The sequence below is a fragment of the Artibeus jamaicensis genome, unplaced genomic scaffold (assembly GCF_021234435.1).
Source record: "Artibeus jamaicensis isolate MK-2021 breed Jamaican fruit bat unplaced genomic scaffold, CSHL_Jam_final contig_467, whole genome shotgun sequence".
Taxonomy (NCBI): domain Eukaryota; kingdom Metazoa; phylum Chordata; class Mammalia; order Chiroptera; family Phyllostomidae; genus Artibeus; species Artibeus jamaicensis.
Genome location: NW_026521845.1, coordinates 2,979,745 through 2,996,929, shown reverse-complemented (window position 1 = coordinate 2,996,929; position 17,185 = coordinate 2,979,745). Strand labels below are relative to the sequence as shown.

General features: G+C 50.2%; 1 protein-coding gene across 1 annotated transcript; it reads left to right on the top strand.

Moving 5' to 3' along the window:
- The first annotated feature begins 206 nt into the window (after positions 1 to 206).
- Positions 207 to 12,124, top strand: RHOU (ras homolog family member U). The gene is made up of 3 exons (XM_037144107.2): positions 207 to 948; positions 2,613 to 2,671; positions 7,204 to 12,124. The coding sequence occupies exons 1-3, from the start codon at positions 687 to 689 to the stop codon at positions 7,657 to 7,659; spliced, it is 777 nt and encodes a 258-aa protein (XP_037000002.2). The 5' UTR covers positions 207 to 686; the 3' UTR covers positions 7,660 to 12,124.
- The last annotated feature ends 5,061 nt before the right edge of the window (positions 12,125 to 17,185 follow it).

The following is a 17,185-nucleotide window of genomic DNA, read 5'->3' as shown; positions in this document are numbered from 1 at the left end:
CGAGGGGCGAGTGGGACGAGTGGGACGAGTGGCAGAGGTAACCGGAGGAACCTCAAGCTTCCCGCCCACGTGGGCGCAGTGAGGCGGAACCACCCGGTCAGTCCAGAGGTGGGGTCGCTCTTGCGTGCAGGGGAGGAGAAACCTGCCCTTCGACAGCGCGGCTCCTTCAAGCGCCGCACCCCGGAGCAGTATTCGCGAGATGGGGTCGGTCCCGGGAGCGGGTGTTCCGAGTCCCGGGAGCCCGCGCCGGCAACCCCGCCTGCCAGGCACCCTACCGCCTCCGAAGCGGCTGCAGGCGCCCGGCGCGCAGGCTGGGGGCGCTGTGGCCTCGGCGCGGGGACTGAGCTTGCGAGCGGGACCCGCCTCCTTCCCCTCCCCGCCCGCCCCCCACGCGTCGTGTCGCCGGAAAGCCGGGAGGAGACAGAGCTCCCAGGCTCCACAGTGCTCGGCCCGCAGTCCTCCTATCGTGCGGAGCAGAGCCGGGTGGCGACGCCGGAGCACAGACCGCGACCCTCCCCGGCCGCCTTTGTCTGGGAGCCAAGCGGCCTGGAACCGCGGCTTTCGGTGGCCGGGGACGCGCCCGCAGCGGTCGGTGACAGCTCCTCCCTCCCGGAGGGCTCCGGGACGGAGGGGCGGTTGCGCCGGGCCCTGCTCGCCCGCGCCTGCACAGCCAAGAGCTCGGACCGATGCCCCCACAGCAGGGGGACCCCGCATTCCCCGGCCGCTGCGAGGCGCCGCCTGTGCCGCCCCGCCGGGAGCGCGGGGCGCGTGGGGGGCGCGGGCCCGGGGCGCCTGGGGGCCGGGGGCGCGCGGGCGGCGCGGAAGGGCGCGGCATCAAGTGCGTGCTGGTCGGCGACGGCGCGGTGGGCAAGACGAGCCTGGTGGTGAGCTACACCACCAACGGCTACCCCACCGAGTACATCCCCACCGCCTTCGACAACTTCTCGGGTGAGCCGGCCCGGGGGGCGGGCGCGGCGGGGAGGGCGCGGGGCCGCCGTCCGCGGACGCGGTGCTGACCGACCCCGGGCGGAGAGGACGCCCGTAGGGCTGCAGGACCGCGGGCCCGGCTCCAGCTGGGAATCGGACCAGGTGCCGAGTGCGGGGCGGCCCCCGAGCCTCGGGGGCCGGGCAAGCGCGGAGAGAATGGAGAACCCAGAACCAGAGCCCGCGGAGGGGGTGGGAACGGGAGTCAGAACCTGAGCCCGAGGAAGGGGGCAGAGCGGGAATCAAACAGGTGGAGTCCAGGTTGCCCGGTCAGTTTGCTTCGTAGAGAAAGTTGCGTCAGGTCGACGTTCGCTGGCGCCGCTGCCGAGTTTCACAAGCAAGGTGACGCGCAGGTGCCATTACCTGTGGCCTGTGGTGTCAGTTCCTTTCCTTTACTCGACTTCCCTGGAAAAGGGCTTCTCCACTTTAAACAGCCGCGGAGACAGCGAAAAATAGTTGATTTAATGAAAATAGGACTATCGGCCCTGGTGAAGGCGTAGGTTCGGATTAAGCCTGGAGTGTAGACCCGATTTCTGTCTTCGGAGTCCCCCTCCGCGGCACGACTGCCCCCACTTCCGCCGCCTCCGTAGGATGTTTCTGATTCTTAGTACCTTTCACTGTCTCTTCCAGCTATTTGAAGCTCTTGTCTCTGGGGTGCTATTTCATTTGGTTTGGTGGACAGAAGGATAAAGGAATCCTTTCTCTTGATTTTTCAGGTCTTTTTGAAATTTACAAAAAAGTTGAAATTCACAGAAGCTAGTGTGAATCAATCTCTCTCTCTCTCTCTCTTTGGGGAATGCTGTTCCATCTCTTAGAAAGTCATAACATCAAGGACTTGCTTTCTTCCATCTCAGAGTTACCTAGATAATCTGTGCTATGCTAATGGGTTTCCCACCTAAATACCATTGTTTTCTTACCTTTCTTTTTGTACCACCGACTAGTATAATTATGTGTAAACAATCTAGAAAGTTATATTGAGACAGAACTGACTGTTTAATTCAAGTAGGACCTTCCAGGCCTGGCCCCGTGCAGGTCGCTCCCCAAAGAGCCCCTCCCGGTGGAAAGGTGTGCAAGCTCTCTTCCTTGAGCGGGCAGAGATAAGCGGTGCCCTCTTTCATAAACAGGACAATGCAGGCAGCCAGTGTTTGCACATGTTCTCAAAACAAGCAACAATTTTATGATAAACCCTGAAGTCTCAGCCCGTTTCCCAAGGGAAAACAATCATTTGTGAGGTTTTTCCACTGATTTAAAGCCTAAAGGTTGGTTCCCACTTACCACCCCCTTCCCCTCACTGGGGTTGTTTTTAGGTCTTTTGAAACTAGTGTGACAGGAAAATAAATCTTCTGAACCAGGAGGGAAACCCAGGCCCTTCTGGGGCCCATCAAAGGCTTAGGGATTTGCTGCCTCATCAGTAGCAGTTGGGGGGGGAGGGGGGGGCGAGTTGTCAGTCCTGGAGAGAGGTTTACAAAAATGCCTTGCAGACCTCCTTGTTTTAGGCCAACCTCTGCCTCCTCAGAGTAGGAGCAGGAGGGTTTTGGGTGCGAATGGCGGTGCGGGCTGAAACTATTACTCTTCGGAGAACAGTGAAGAGACACGCCCCTGACCGTGGTTTTGGTCTTGTTTTTAAGCTGTGGTGTCTGTGGATGGGCGGCCGGTGAGACTCCAGCTCTGTGACACTGCAGGACAGGTCAGTATCACCTCGCCGTGCACTGCTGGGAAAGGGGACGGCCCAGATCACCTTCCTCGGTAACTGAGTAGTTGGGCAGCCCTGGGAAGGAGCCCCGCCCCTGCCACCGGCCCCTCTCTCCCAGGCTGGGGTGGGGGAAGCTGCCCCCCCCCCAATAAAACGGGGTGTGGCCAGCTTGGCAGGGGCAGGAAAGTAGGTCAAGAACAGTTCTTATCTCACAAGAGTTTCTGATCTTATTTACTTTCTGGTTTTCATTAAAAACTATCAATGATGCTTTGTAGTCGTTGCTCCAAGTAAGTTGGCAATGTCTTACGCTCAGTTTATGAAAGGTCAGCAAGACAACTGTTTAAGACATTTACTCAAGAAAAAGAGGGCACTTGTGTCAGTCGGTGTCACCAGTTCCCTTCCTGTGCTGTGGTTTGACTCACAGGGGCTACTGCTGCCGGTCCCTTGAAGCAGAGATGCGGTGGTCAGAGCCGTCCTGAGCTGGATAAATGACTGAGCTGGAACTTACTCTCACACAATGAATATTTTATTCTTGTTTTGAGGGCCAGGCACTTGGATCAGGCAGCCAGGGAGTGACAGGGAGGACAGGGGTGTGAAGTCCCCCTTGGGGCATTCCCAAGAGCCCCAGGGCCTGTCATCACCTGGCACCTCCCACCCACCTCCCAGTAAGGAGTTCAAGTCACTGAACTTTCTGTTCTCTGTAGAATCCAGCTGCCATCTCTTGAGTTTGCCTCAGTGACACTGTAGGTTATTACAAGGGCTTGAGAGCCAGGGCTTGCTGGAGTTAGGGAAAGTGCCGGGGGCTGCTTTGTAGGCAGGTAACTTGCCTGTCTCACTTTCTGGGGTGCTGTCCCAGGACCATTAGCTTTTGAGAAGTTGGCTTCGAGTGTGCTCCGAGCTGCAGCCAAGCCAGGGCTGCCACGCTGTCCCCCGACCAACTCTGGGGCAGCCAATTCAGAGCTTTATTTCTCAAAGCTCAAGGCAATGCATCCTGGGCAGCCTGGCTCCACAGCTGAATGCCTTGGCGGTGGCCACAGCATCCTGGGTGGTCCCCCAGCCTCCCTTGTTATGGCCTTACCCCACCCAAGGAGCATGGCAGCTTCCCCTTCACCAGGAGCAGAAATAAACCAATAAATAGCGACCTCCCTGCTGAAGCAAGAAGGGGCAACTTAATAGCCTGGGAATAAACCGGAAGATAGAAAAACGCAAGAAACTAAAAGACGTGGTTATCAGGGGCCCTTTGGGGGTGGAGCAAGCAGTGCTGTGCACACCCAGCCCATCACCTGTGATGCGCTGGTTCTCCTGGGCGGGGCTTCACACCTGGTGTCTGGACATTGTCTGGCACGCAGTAGGACCTGGTCACCATGAAGGAATGCAGCGCTAGGTTCCGAGGACACAGACTTAGTCATGAGCCTGCCCCTCAACACACTTACAGTCTGTAGGGAAGGCAAACCAGTTTGTGGAACTTGTGGAAGAACTCAGAGGAGTTACCTAAACAGGAAAGCAACGTTGGCTTGAGGTGCAGGGCGGGTGGGTTCCGGGGAAAACCTCGGAGCAGCTGTGAAAGAGGAATAGGGTTTTTATCAGGAACAAAAGAAAAAAAACTTTGTAGAAACGATCAGGAATTTTCAAGGAAGAGTGATTTTTTTCTTATCATGGGCTGTTTAAAAGTCACAGAAATGTGAGAATCATTTTAGAAATATTTTCATGAAAGATGTTTCTATTTAAGGATTAGAGCTTGAGTGCTAAGTGGGTAAACTTTGGTTTATTTGGATTTAATTTTTCTCATCTCCCAGCAATGTGTTCATTAGGATTTCGTATATTTCTTGCCTGATGTACTGGTTAGCAAAGTATACCCGATTGTGGAATGAGTGAGGCCACTATCTAAAGATTTGTAGAAAACCAGCTCTAAAAATGCCCTATGAAAAATGCACAGCGGGAAAGGTAAAGGTTATTTTTTTTCCTGCTCCCAAGTATCAGCAAGTATTGGTTTTGACTATTAGCAAAGCTGGCCATCATCCTTTTCTAAGTCCTTACTCCAGAGCTGATAAAACTACCTTTTAAGGGACTTGATTTGACGCCAGCCATATTGACTGAGTGTTGACTCAGCCAGCGGAACTCCCCTCCTCCAGGCAGTCCTCCTGATAGCCTCGTGGTTGACAGTGACTCAAGCCATCTCCACTTCCACCTGCAGCAGAATGTGAGCACAGGCAGCATAACCGGGGGCCCCAGGGCAGGTTTCATAGAGAAGCTCAGAGCAAGAACACAGCTCCACTGGCTGGATAAATCCCTCACGTTGCTTCTTGTACCCTTGGGTGTTCTTGTGAGGGAGGGTAAGTAGTCTGTAAGATGTTAAAAGGAGTTTTTAATGCTGCACTCACGGTCTTACCAAGTGAAAATTGATCCGAGACTGAGCACTTGGAGACATCTGCCTTTGGTATGAGAGAAAGAGGAATCACTGTGATAAGACTACTTCATTGTAGCCTTGCCAATAAGAGGTCAAAGTTCTTCAGCCTTTTGACCCATGAGGCACTTGGGAAAATCTTTATACTGAAAAAAAATAAAAACAAAAAATCAGACTGCAGCTTGGCCGACGCTACTCTCCCGCTGCCCACTGCCTGCTGCCTGCCCCCGAACCAGATCCTCCCCACGGACCTGGCCAAGGTATGCAGATGCCGAGGCTGGAAGGTACACGGCCGTTGGTCTCACCGCACACGTGTGTGTTTATTTCAGCAAATATCTAAGGTTTCTCGTCGGGCAGTGAGCAGGAGGGCTTAATTTCTGCTTTGCTTCCCGAACCCCTTAGAATCTGAAGAGGTCTGGGCAGCCAGATTTCCAATGCCCTGACTGAAGGCCTGCCCCCTGGGCTTGCCTTTCTTTTTATTGGTAATGCAACCCCAGATTCCAGCCCGGCCAAGGGTGACTGCCTTCCAACAGCGGCGGTGCAGCTGCCCGAGGGAGCTGACCTCATGCCGGGCTCAGTTTTACACTCCTTCCTTTGAGGCCCCGGAGAACAGAGAGACGTTTCATGACTAGAGCTGCCGAGCTGGGCCATCGTCTACCTGGTGGAGTGTCTGTATTTATTCTTTCAGCACAACGTTGGCACTAAGAAACCCAAGTCCTTCTTTTCTGACTCTTGCTTCTGGAAGACTGCCGAGGGCCAGGGGTGTTCTGAAATGCCACAGTCATTCCCGATCCTGTCAGCTGGTCGACTTTAATACTGTTGGGTGGTGGATGTGCCCCAGTGGAAATATCAAGCCTCAGACGAAGAAAGTGTGTTCAGATGGAACCCACCAGGTTTCCTTTATGCTTAGAAAAAAATTGCACGCAGAATAATGTGCGCATGCATTGGAGTTTGTAAATAATCGGAGCATGCCCTGAACTTTCCTTGCCACTGGGGAATTCTCTGCCACACCACACCTGAGGATCGTTGGTACCCACAGATAGACATTTTAAATAGGAATGGGAGGATGTAGATATTTTCCTACAAGAGAGTCAAGGGAAGGCTTTCAATGAACTGAATATGGTAGCACTGGGAACTATAGTTAGATATGAAAATACCCTGATTTGGAGACACATTTCTGTCCGAGCCGAGGCCGTGTCTGTGTGTTCCCAGCTGAGCCCCAGGCCCTGCACGGACTCTCCTAAGAGACTGACTGCAGGAACATGACGGTTACTCCGAGTAACTACCTCTGACCTATTCCGCCTGGTCTCTCTACCCTCAGGGGAGGAGGGTACCCCCTCTCTCTGGCCCTTTATCTTCCCAAAGCACCGTGTGTGGAGGCTTTGGGAAGATGCAGCTACGGTGTTGGCAGAGAGACCAGAGCACAGGAGGTAACAGACAGGGAAGGGAGGAGGGGGAAAGAGATGATATAGCAAGAAGGAAGAGGTGTATCGAGCAAAAATGAAGCTGTATGAACCGACACCGTAAATGACATTGGGAGGCGCAGGTTCTTCGAGTTGTCAGAGACAGTGGCCTGACGGGGTCCTCAGTCCCCATTCTGGGTCTGTCCCCGGGTCTGGTTAGCTCTGGTTTCTGCACAGTGTGGGCCCTGGTGGGCACAGTGCAGCTGGCAAGAAGGAGGCCTGGCTCACCACTGCCGTGAGAATGGGCAGGGCTGGGTTCACACAGAGAGGAGCTGTGTTCTCGGACTGGGTCTCCCTGCGGTCGGTGGGGATCTTGGGGATCAGCGTGGATACCCTGTTTACGTTTCAGAAGAGTAGCTCAGTTAGTTACTCTGGCCTGAATTTTTATCTCTGAAATTCATCTAAGTGCATTTTCCGTGGTAAGTCACAGATTGGTCACATGCATTATGGACACTTGCACACACTTGCAGATTTTGTTCATCGTGCAGCCTGGGCCCCACTTAGGTGAGCACAGCCGGGTTCTTTCTAAGACATGGGCTCTTCTTTCCATAACCAGTGGGCTTTCTATTACCTGCCAGACCTTTTCACAAAAAAACTTAAGGTGTTCTGTTTGCCGATGAGATGCATTTTTAAGATACCTTTGGGTGCTTTGTTTGCAGGATGAGTTTGACAGACTCAGGCCCCTCTGCTACACCAACACGGACATCTTCCTGCTGTGCTTCAGTGTGGTCAGCCCCTCCTCCTTCCAGAACGTCACGGAGAAATGGGTGCCCGAGATCCGGCGCCACTGCCCCAAAGCCCCCATCATCCTCGTTGGAACTCAGTCGGATCTCAGAGAAGATGTCAAAGTCCTCATCGAGTTGGACAAGTGCAAAGAGAAACCCGTGCCCGAAGAAGCGGCAAAGTTGTGTGCGGACGAGATCAAAGCCGCCTCCTACATTGAGTGTTCGGCCTTGACTCAGAAGAACCTCAAAGAGGTCTTTGACGCGGCCATCGTCGCTGGCATTCAGTACTCGGACACACAGCAACAGCCGAAGAAGTCCAAAAGCAGGACTCCAGACAAAATGAAAAACCTCTCCAAGTCCTGGTGGAAGAAGTATTGCTGTTTCGTATGATGTGGGCAGGGGACCCAGAAAGACATTTCAGGTGAAATCGATATTAGGAGCTATATTAGCTTCCAGGACTCCTCTTACGGTGCACAGCCTGTTTAGAGAACCTGTGTGGTGTCCCGGGGGGGGGGGGCCTCTCCATGTGTGTATCCTTTCTTGCCTTTGATTTTTCTTGTTGTTTGTCTGAGCTTAGGAATGAGACTCTTATGCAGCGTATTTTCGAAGTACCTTAAGCGTTTTTCATAACGTTGGAAATTAGCGCTCTAGACCTTTGGATTTGATTTATACCTAATAGGAGAAAGACACCTCAAATGTGAGTGTGAAGAATGAAATTTTGCCACATGTTCCCATACAGAATGCCGTGGTCTAGTTAACTGGTTCTTGATCAAGGGCCAGCTATTGGGAAAACCACTCTTTGCTTTGAAACTCCATACTTTTTATTCTCTCTTTTTTTAAGGAACAAAAATCAGAAAAAATGAGAGACCTCTGCCTATGAAACCTCAAACCAGTCACTATGTTAATATTCAGTTGCTGAAGGATTTGAAAATAACCAACACAACCTACCCACTAACTCTATAGCACTGTGTAGACCAAAAAGACAACATTGTTTAGTGGGATTTTTCCATTCTGAGACCATTTCTGTTGATGCTGTACAAACGTAGCCTGCACCTTATGTGGACTAAAGCCAAGTGGCAGCCAGTAGCAGATACGTTTTCTTTAGGGAGTGATTCATCTCGAAATCGAAATTGATGTTAGCAGTTAGTCCACACGCACCAAATTGCCCGAGCATTAGGGAGCACCTGTCGAATTGTTTCCAAACTTCCATACTTAAGCTGTCCCTCCTGCAGGGGCGTGACCACTCTGGAAAAGCCTGCAGCTAATGTGTGTGGGACACAGACGCACCTTTTCTTTAAGTAGCCCAAAGGTACTTGTACACATGCGCGCACATGCACACATATGGCTGTGTTTGCTGCCGAGTCAGACGTTCGAACAGTGAACGGGGAAAGGCCTGGCCATAAACGCAGACCGAGGGGCCTGCGGCTTCCTCTTTCGGTCGACATGTTTTGGAACAGATTTCTTTTTGATCATACCCCGTGACTTTCGGGGTATCCAAGCACATTTTTGAGACCATCTTAAGACAAAACACGAACATCTCTCAGAACCTATTTAAAATTTGTTAAAACAGCCAGTTAAACCCACAGTCTGTCGCAGCAGGTCAGAGGGGTCAAAAGGGTCAGGGCGTCTGCCGAGGCCCCCAAGCGGGGTATGTGCTGGGCCACAGTTCCCGCACTATGCTCTGTCCTCACTGGGAGGCGGCCAGAAAACCACCTACTTGTGAAACATCCGTATTCTTCAAGGTGGCAGTTTTTAGGGCTTAATCTTCTGGACGATGGAATTGCCACACCACAGGTGTACTTCTGAGATACCAAAAGGTAGCCTGACCCATTGAATCGTAATCCCAGATGTGCAGTGGGTGAAGCAGACGTACCAAAACCAACCTAGTGGCAAATCTCCGTGGAGGCAGCAGACAAGGGTTTTATCTGTGGGCCTTGTGTTGTGTTTTATGTTTTAAAAAAAGCCAATTCGTGTTTTTCCATAGAAAAAAGTAAAAGATTAGGTTACGCTTTTAGGCTAGGGGCTTCTTTTATTTCTGTTAGTAAATAAAATTAACTAATTTCTTTGTTTAAAAATGCAAATACGTAGACTGCTCATTCTTCTTTATCCTTCAGTACATTGACAGTATCCATAATCTAAAGCATTTAGTTATAACCCGAGTGAATAAAATGTCCATATTTGTGGACGTGCCCCAAAAGGACCTGAGGAGAAGCGTTCTGAGCTTGTGTGCCTGGCTCCCCCATCTGTAGGAGGCTGTGGCTGCCCCAGTGTGCAGAGGTAGTTACTTGACTGACAAGTCATTTTAAACAGGATTTTATATTTAAGCAAATGTCAAGGAGTCCAAAGCAAATTAATTTCGAAGACAGAACACGAAACTTGTATGCAAATGATAGCGTGCAGAAGGCCTCCCTTGGTCCCCCTGGGCGGGGCTTTGGCGACTTCTGCCTTTCGGGGGCCCTGGTGGGAAGTGGTTACTGAACAACGCCTGTGTGGCCCGGTTCTGAGGGCTTCCCAGGGGGTTATTTTTAATCCGGCTTGAGACGACCTGTGCACCCCGGGGACTGGCATTTAAACGCAACAGTTTTCAATACGTTGCAGCAGTTTAGGGAATACTAAAGGTACAGTTGATCATCTCAAGGGTTTCCACCATTCTTATTTCTCCGTGAAAAAAGGAGATGTGGGTGGAAAGCTTTGGAAAATATGTGCTTGTGTTAAATATAGAGCTGCTACCCTTCAAAGCACACACGTTGAACCCGAAGCTTCATGTCCCAGAGAAGATTTTAGTAGAGTTGTGCTTCGGAAAATGCCACTTTTTTTTTTTTTTTTTATTGATTATGCCATTACAGTTGTCCTATTTCCCCCCTTCATTCCCTTCCACCCTGCACCCCCCACCCCCACCATCCCCCTTTTAGTTTATGACCATGTGTCTCAAGTTCTTTAGATTCTATATTTCCCATACTATTCTTACCCTCCCCCTATCTATTTTCTATCTACTGTCTATGCTACTTATTTTCTGTACCTTCTCCCCCCTTCTCCTCCTCTCACCCCCCTGTTGCTAACCCTCCATGTGATCTTCATTTCTATGGTTCTGCTCCTGATCTAGCTGTCCTCTTAGTTTGCTTTTGTTTTAAGTGTGGTTCTTAGTAACTGTGAGTTTGCTGTCCTTTCACTGTTCATCTTTTTTATCTTCTTTTTCTTAGGTAAGTCCCTTTAACATTTCATATAATAAGGGCTTGGTGATGATGAACTCCTTGAACTTGATCTTAATTGAGAAGCACTTTATCTGCCCTTCCATTCTAAATGAAAGTTTTGCTGGATAGAGTAATCTTGGTTATAGGTCTTTGGATTCTTTGGCTCACCTCCTCCAGTGTAGGCTGTCTAAGGTTTAAAAATACAATATATTCCAAAACTGTCCCCGTGTATGGTGGACACAAACCTTTGGGACATTCTCTAGGCTTCACAGACAAGAGGAACCCCCCAGGTCTTGTATACGAGGGCAAGTCTTCTTCCCAACCTGTCGTCACCTGGTGCCTTACCAAGCTGTCCTTTCACCTTTCAAGTGTAATGACAGTGAGCAGAGCGTTGTCCTTGCAGATGCTGTACATGAACTGGTGTGAAAGAAATGCTGACCTGTGGCTAGACCTGCAGGTGCCTTTCCTCCAAAAGAGTTTCCCTGGAGGGGAATAAAAGTTCAGCCACACAGAGAAGCGGGCTGGCCGAGAAGTATCAGGCATGACCCCCTGGGGCATTTGGGGAATACAGCCCCAACCAGCATTCAACGCTTATTCGGTATGGGGTTTTGAGAATTCAGGGGTCACAGCCTGATGTAAGAACTCTCTGGCCCTTCATCTGTGGTGGGTGGTGGGCTGGTGTCCCAGTGAGATGAAGGAGTGCTGTTCCTGGAGCCAGGAGCCCAGACTTGGAGGAGCACTCAGTGTGGGATGAGGTGGAGCTATTGGTAGGTCTGAGCCTCCGTTGCCTTGTGTGTAAACAGTAATGCACAGGTAAACATCTGTATATGCAGGTAAATGTCCAAGATTTCCACCACCTGTGGAGGGGATTAGAGGTCAAAGGCACCACGAGCCCCCCATCTTTACAGTGAAGAGCAGCAGGGCACAGGCTGCGCCATCGCCAGTGACACTGGGAGACGCCCTCATGTTGCATGTGTATTTGTTCTCAAGTTCTCGTGGTCAGTCTTGTCACCCAGATGCGGCCCTATATATACCACCGGCTGCAGGGAATGTGGCCCCAGGGACAGGACCATTCTGAGGGGCCAGCGTCAGCCTGTTTCCACCCTCCAGCCTCACGGGGGTGGCCCGTGCTCCTGGTCATCTTAGTAAAGGATGGGTCCGCCCACTCTGCTCCCCCCAGTGCCTCTGAGGCCAGGCTACAACTTTCATATCCAATGCAAATGTGAGCACTGCCATACTGTGCAGGGAGCAACCACAGCCCACCTGCTCCTGCCCCGAAGTGTGAAAAGCCAGCTTGCCCTTCCCGGCCTCCTCCGGGCAGCCTGGTTCCAGCCCAGGGGCACCGGGAAGTTTCTTCTCACCCAGCCCCAATCCCACCTCTCATGCCCCGGACAGGCCTTCCCAGGACACACTGACAGAGGGCCCTGTCCAGCCACAGGAGGTCTCAGAGGGCTTCATGGGGGTGTGTAGATGACCTGAAGGAGGTGAGGGAATAAGAAGTATGTGGAAGAAAGTTTTCTGATAGGAATAGTAGGTGCAAAGGTCCTGAGGCAGAAAAATGTCTGACGTGTCCTGGAAGCCAGTGTGGACAGGACAGGACTGCAGGGCAGGGAGCAGGAGATGGAATCAGGGAGGGGATGATACCAGGGAGGCAATGATGTTGGGGTCAGAGGAGGGGAGGGGAGGAAGGAGGTCAGGGAGACCGTGACATCAGGGAGGGAGGGGTGGTGCCAATGGGAAGGAAGGGGAGGAGAGAGCAGGGACCCTGAGTCAGGCTGTTGGAGCTTGGACCCCTGCTGTGCCTCTTACCAGTTGTGATTCCTTCAGCTGCTTGACCTCTCAACCTCTGTGTGTCTGCACTTTCAAATCTGTAAGGGAATGGGCAGGGCACCTACCCCGGCGGGCTGACGGGGTTACAAAGTGCTTGGGCACCGTAAGGGCTCAGTAAATGTCCACTCTGGCTGGTCTTGTTGGTAGGTTTGTTCATTTCTTTCCCAGCAGGACAGTCAGTTGATCAACTTGCTATTGGCCCCCAGTGGCTTTCATCTTCAACTCTATCAAATTTTATGAGGCATTGGTTTTTTATGGATAATAACACACTCATTTTTTCATTTCTGCTCATTTTTATGAAACAAGAGCAAAATAATATAAATTACTCTAGTAAGTCCACAGTCCGACTATGGAACAGATGCTGCTGTTTGAGCCAGTGAGACGCCCGCGGGCCTCCTGCCCACGAGGAGGAACTCTGTGCTAATCCCGCAGATGGTGAATTGGATTTAGCCACTGGGTTTAGCAGACAGAGGCAGCTTGGGGACTGAGGGCCAGGCAGCACAGTGAGTATTGTGCAGAAGTCAGGGGATCTCTGTGTTTTCCAGGCCTCAGCAGGGATTTCCCGCACCTCCTTTCATGCAAGAAGTTCTTGCTTCAGACTAGCGTCTCTGGGTTTTGTGAATCTAAAGCCATGTGTGTCATTGTTTATTCGTCTGACTCACCCAACCGCAGTTGCCTCATCTCCCATAAAATGCATAATCTTGATAATAAAGCCAGGTCTTGAAGAGACACAGTTGACATATGAAAGAGGCATGTGGTTGGGAGCCCGAGCTTTATCTCTAAAAAGATACATCCTGGAGCAGCATCTCGCATCTCCACTAATTCTCCTTCTGAATGTCCTGCTGGTACTTAGAATTGAACTTGGTCTATCAGTTTCCTAACACTGCAGTAAGAAATTACCACAAACGTAATGGTTTAAAGCAACACAAATTTCTTTACCTTATAGTTCTGGAGGTGAGAAATCCAAAATGGGTCTCACTGGTGATAAAGTTTGCCACAGAGACCTTAACTGGGACAGCAATCTAGAGGGTCTTTAGGGGGAGCTAGGACCTGGGGGAGGAGCTATGACCTGGGGGAGGAGCTATCAATCTATGGTCCTCCTGAGAGCCCTACAGGAAGGAAGAGCTCGATGTTCACAGCAGAGCTCCAGGCTTGTACCTGTCCCTCCCTGAACTTCCTCTTCCCCCAGGTCAGTGTGTACATGTGGTGTTCACCGTGGCTGCCTGTATTGGATTGCAGTCCTTTCTTTTCCCCCCAAATAAAGCCTTTTGGTGATGGAATACTTAGTTGGCTTTGTTTTATGGGTGACGCTGGGCTAAAATCAAGGTGATGACAAAGTTGTGTTCCTTTCTGGAAGCTTGGGAGCGGGGGTCCGTTTTCTTCTAGATCTAGAGCCCACCTACATTCTTTGGCTCCTGATCCCCCCCACCACCACCATCAGCAGTGGCGGTCACGTCTTTCTCACCGGGAAGCTGCCTGACACCTCTATGTCCTCTTCCATAGCTAAGAATCCTTATTATTACACTGGCCTGCCCACAGCGTTCAGACTAATCCCCCATATCCAGGTCAGCAGATTAGAAATCATTATTCCATCCCCGGCCTAATGCCTCTTTGCTGTGTGTCCCACTTAGTCACAGGCACAGGACATAGACATCTTTGGGGGCCATTCATTCTGCAGGCCATTGTGCTCACCCAGAGGTCAGCTCCTTGCTCCCCAACACCTGCCTCCTGTGTCCCTGAGTGCTCTTTGCCTGAGGGAATGCTCTGGACACACCCTGACAGCTGTGCTCCTGTCCAAACCAGAACTGTCATCAGCCCAGACTTCCTGTCCTGCATGTTCACATCTAATCACCAGGTCCCACGGTTGGGCGTTCTCCTCACTGTCCTTCTCCTCCTTAGCCACACCATGGCGGGCATTCAGGTACACCTTATCTTTCTCCGGCCTTCCTCGTGTCTCCTCCTCCAGTCTGCCAACAGTTTTTTTGTTTGTTTGTTTGCTTGCTTCGTTTGGAAGTTCTGAGTCCCTTCACTTCTCAAAAATGTTGAATGGTTCTCCATCACCCCAATCTTGACTTCCAAACATTTCATAACGCCTCCAAATTTTGCAGATTCCACTGGATAGCAATTGTAGTTTGACTATTTTTGCTAAAATACATAATGAGAAAAAGCCACCTGTAATTGCACCGTCCCATTAGTTGAGATAACAATAGTAAAAGCCTTTGCAAATTCAAAAATAATGGTTCATTTTATGTTAGGTTTGGGAATGCTTTCAGTTGACACTAAGTTCATCACAAAAGCATCTATGTATAATTGAAAAAATGGAGTATATGTGAGTGACATTCTTCTGCACGCAATACTCGGTGCTCCTGTCGATTCTCACATCTGTCATTAACGCCACAGCTTCCCAGGGGGTTGTGGACTCCAGCTGGGGAACCACAGGCCTGAAGAAGGAAGTCTAAATTTCTGTTTGCAAGGCCTGCAAAGATTTCCTTGCTCTGGATCTTATTCCTGTCCGCCTTTAACGTCCTGCCCCTGTTCTGCTTGGTTCATCCAAATGCACCCTGCATGCCCACATCCCTGGATTCAGTACACTTTATTCCCACAACGTGGAAGCTCTTTCTCCCATGTGGCTGCACAATAAGCCCCTCCGTCTAGGTCTCAGGTTTAATGTCACTTTCTAATGCCCCAGCAAACTTGGGTGCTTCTTCCGGTCTCTTTCTGCAAAATGAGACATTCTCTCTCTCTCTCTCTCTCTCTCTCTCTCTCTCAAAAGCAATCACTTGCAGCTTGCTTCAGACGTCTCTGCCTACCTAACTCCAGAGAGGGTCCACTCTGCTTGATTCTCCTACTCATTGGAGACCCAGGACACTCCTGTGCACTGGCTTTTTCTTCTGTTTTGCTCTCCTCTCCATTCATTTGCACATGGAGAACAATTGCTTTTTTCCTGCCAAACACAGTTGGCAAGAGCAAAACAAAACTGAAAACCAATGGATAGTCCTGTGTGTAGGTGTGCACGCGTGCATGTGTGTGAGAGAGATTATATGTGTAGGTGAGACTGTGTGTCTGTGGAAGTGTGTACATACCTTTATCAGGGGTACAATTACCTACTGCCATTGACAGTGGGAGGCTAAGGGTGAAGAAGTTGTTCAGGAATGTGAATGTCAAGGAATTCAAGTGTCCCCTTCACACCCAAGGCAAATGATCAGATAAACACAGAGCGGAGCTGGACAAACTGTCCTAACGAGACAGACTGGCTCCAAGGTCAACAGGGCTTGGTAATCAGCTGCCTGCAGTCATGGCCCCGCTCAGTGGCTACCACGCAGCAGCCAGCAGCAACAGACATGGGGGTATGGAGGAGTCCTTGGGCCCATGTTGCCAGGGCCCCCTTGGCTTTGCTGGCTCAGTGGGGACAGATGTGCCAGGTCACCCCCAGTGAGGTGAGAGCCACTAGGATAGCAGTCAATGACTTTGAGTATTTCTGGTCTCACTGGCAAAAACAAATCCACTGTGAGACGGATGAAATCACGTCTTATCTTGGTATCATGAAACAGCCAAATCTCCCGTCTCTCCTTATTCTTCAAGACTCTGTCCACAGCTCGATCGTGATTTGGTGTCTCAGGAAGGTCCCTACAAGGAGAGCATGCAGTGATCATACCAACTTCTTGTGTCCCACAACACTGCTTTCTCATGTTACGTGAGCACAGTGGCTCCTGATCAGGACCTTGTTTACACTGGGGAGCAAATGTATTAAAAATGCGGATGTGAATATTATATGTCTTTGCCTGGTTTTGAAGAAGTTGGAGAAACATTATTCATTAGGCTATTTCTTCTTAGGGACTTGGAACTCTGATGTCTAAAATGTCATCGCCTGGACCAATGACAGCAGAAATAGTTTGGCTTGACTCACTTATTTATTAAAGGCTCTATTGGTAAAAATACAGAAAAATCACATACAAAAAATCTCCCGGAAACCCTATACTTGTCCCTCCACTCAGATCCTCTTTCTCCGTGTCTCTTCTCTCTCCCTGACCCTCCTGGGTTCCTAACTTCCTTTCTGGACTGAAATCTCTGACCAGACCACAAAACTAAGATGACCGTCCAGGGACTTTTATTACTCATTAATGATCTCAACCAGATAGTCACTGGTAAGTGGATTTTCAACGCATTTATTTGATCCACACAATTGACCTCCTTTGTCACTTTATTTTGGAAGCTAAAGGATAAGCACTGGGGGAGGGGCATCAGATGAGTAGTTATTGCCAACCTTCAGTACATTTTTTAAACTGGCCCTGTGTTGCTGAGAGCTCACCCAAGGCTAGACAGTCTCCCATGTGACTAGTCATCGGGCCCCTAATCCAGGTGACCTCAGCTTCAGCCCCCCCCCCCCCAAACGGATCTGGTCCTGCTGAAAATCTAGTATTTCTATTTCAAAACGTAAAAAAAAAAAAATGAGGATCAATTATTGATTAGATCAACAATTGTTTAGGTAAAACAATAAAAAATTTTCTTATAAAAATGTTGCTGGAGGTGACTAGGAAAGAGAGAGAGTCTACACAAGGAGAAATCCTTTTGGTAAACATCATGATATCTAAATTTATGAGCCACACTCATGGACTGAGCATGAAAAATATTTCCCATTTTGTCCTAACCTGTGTAAATCTTCTCGAGATCAGGTTGTGACATAAATGAGTAAATAAATACAACACTTCTCCTAACCTCACACCAGCCATGGCGGGCATGGTTGGCTGTTCTCCTCATTTATCAAAGAGAAAGACAAAAAGACTAATTTGCTAAGTAAGAGACTCTTCCTGAGTACAATCATTGTTCAGTGATAGTATTTTAAGACTGAATTTCCCTTTTCCCTCTCTGCTCTTTATGGAAGGTATAGAGGGAGC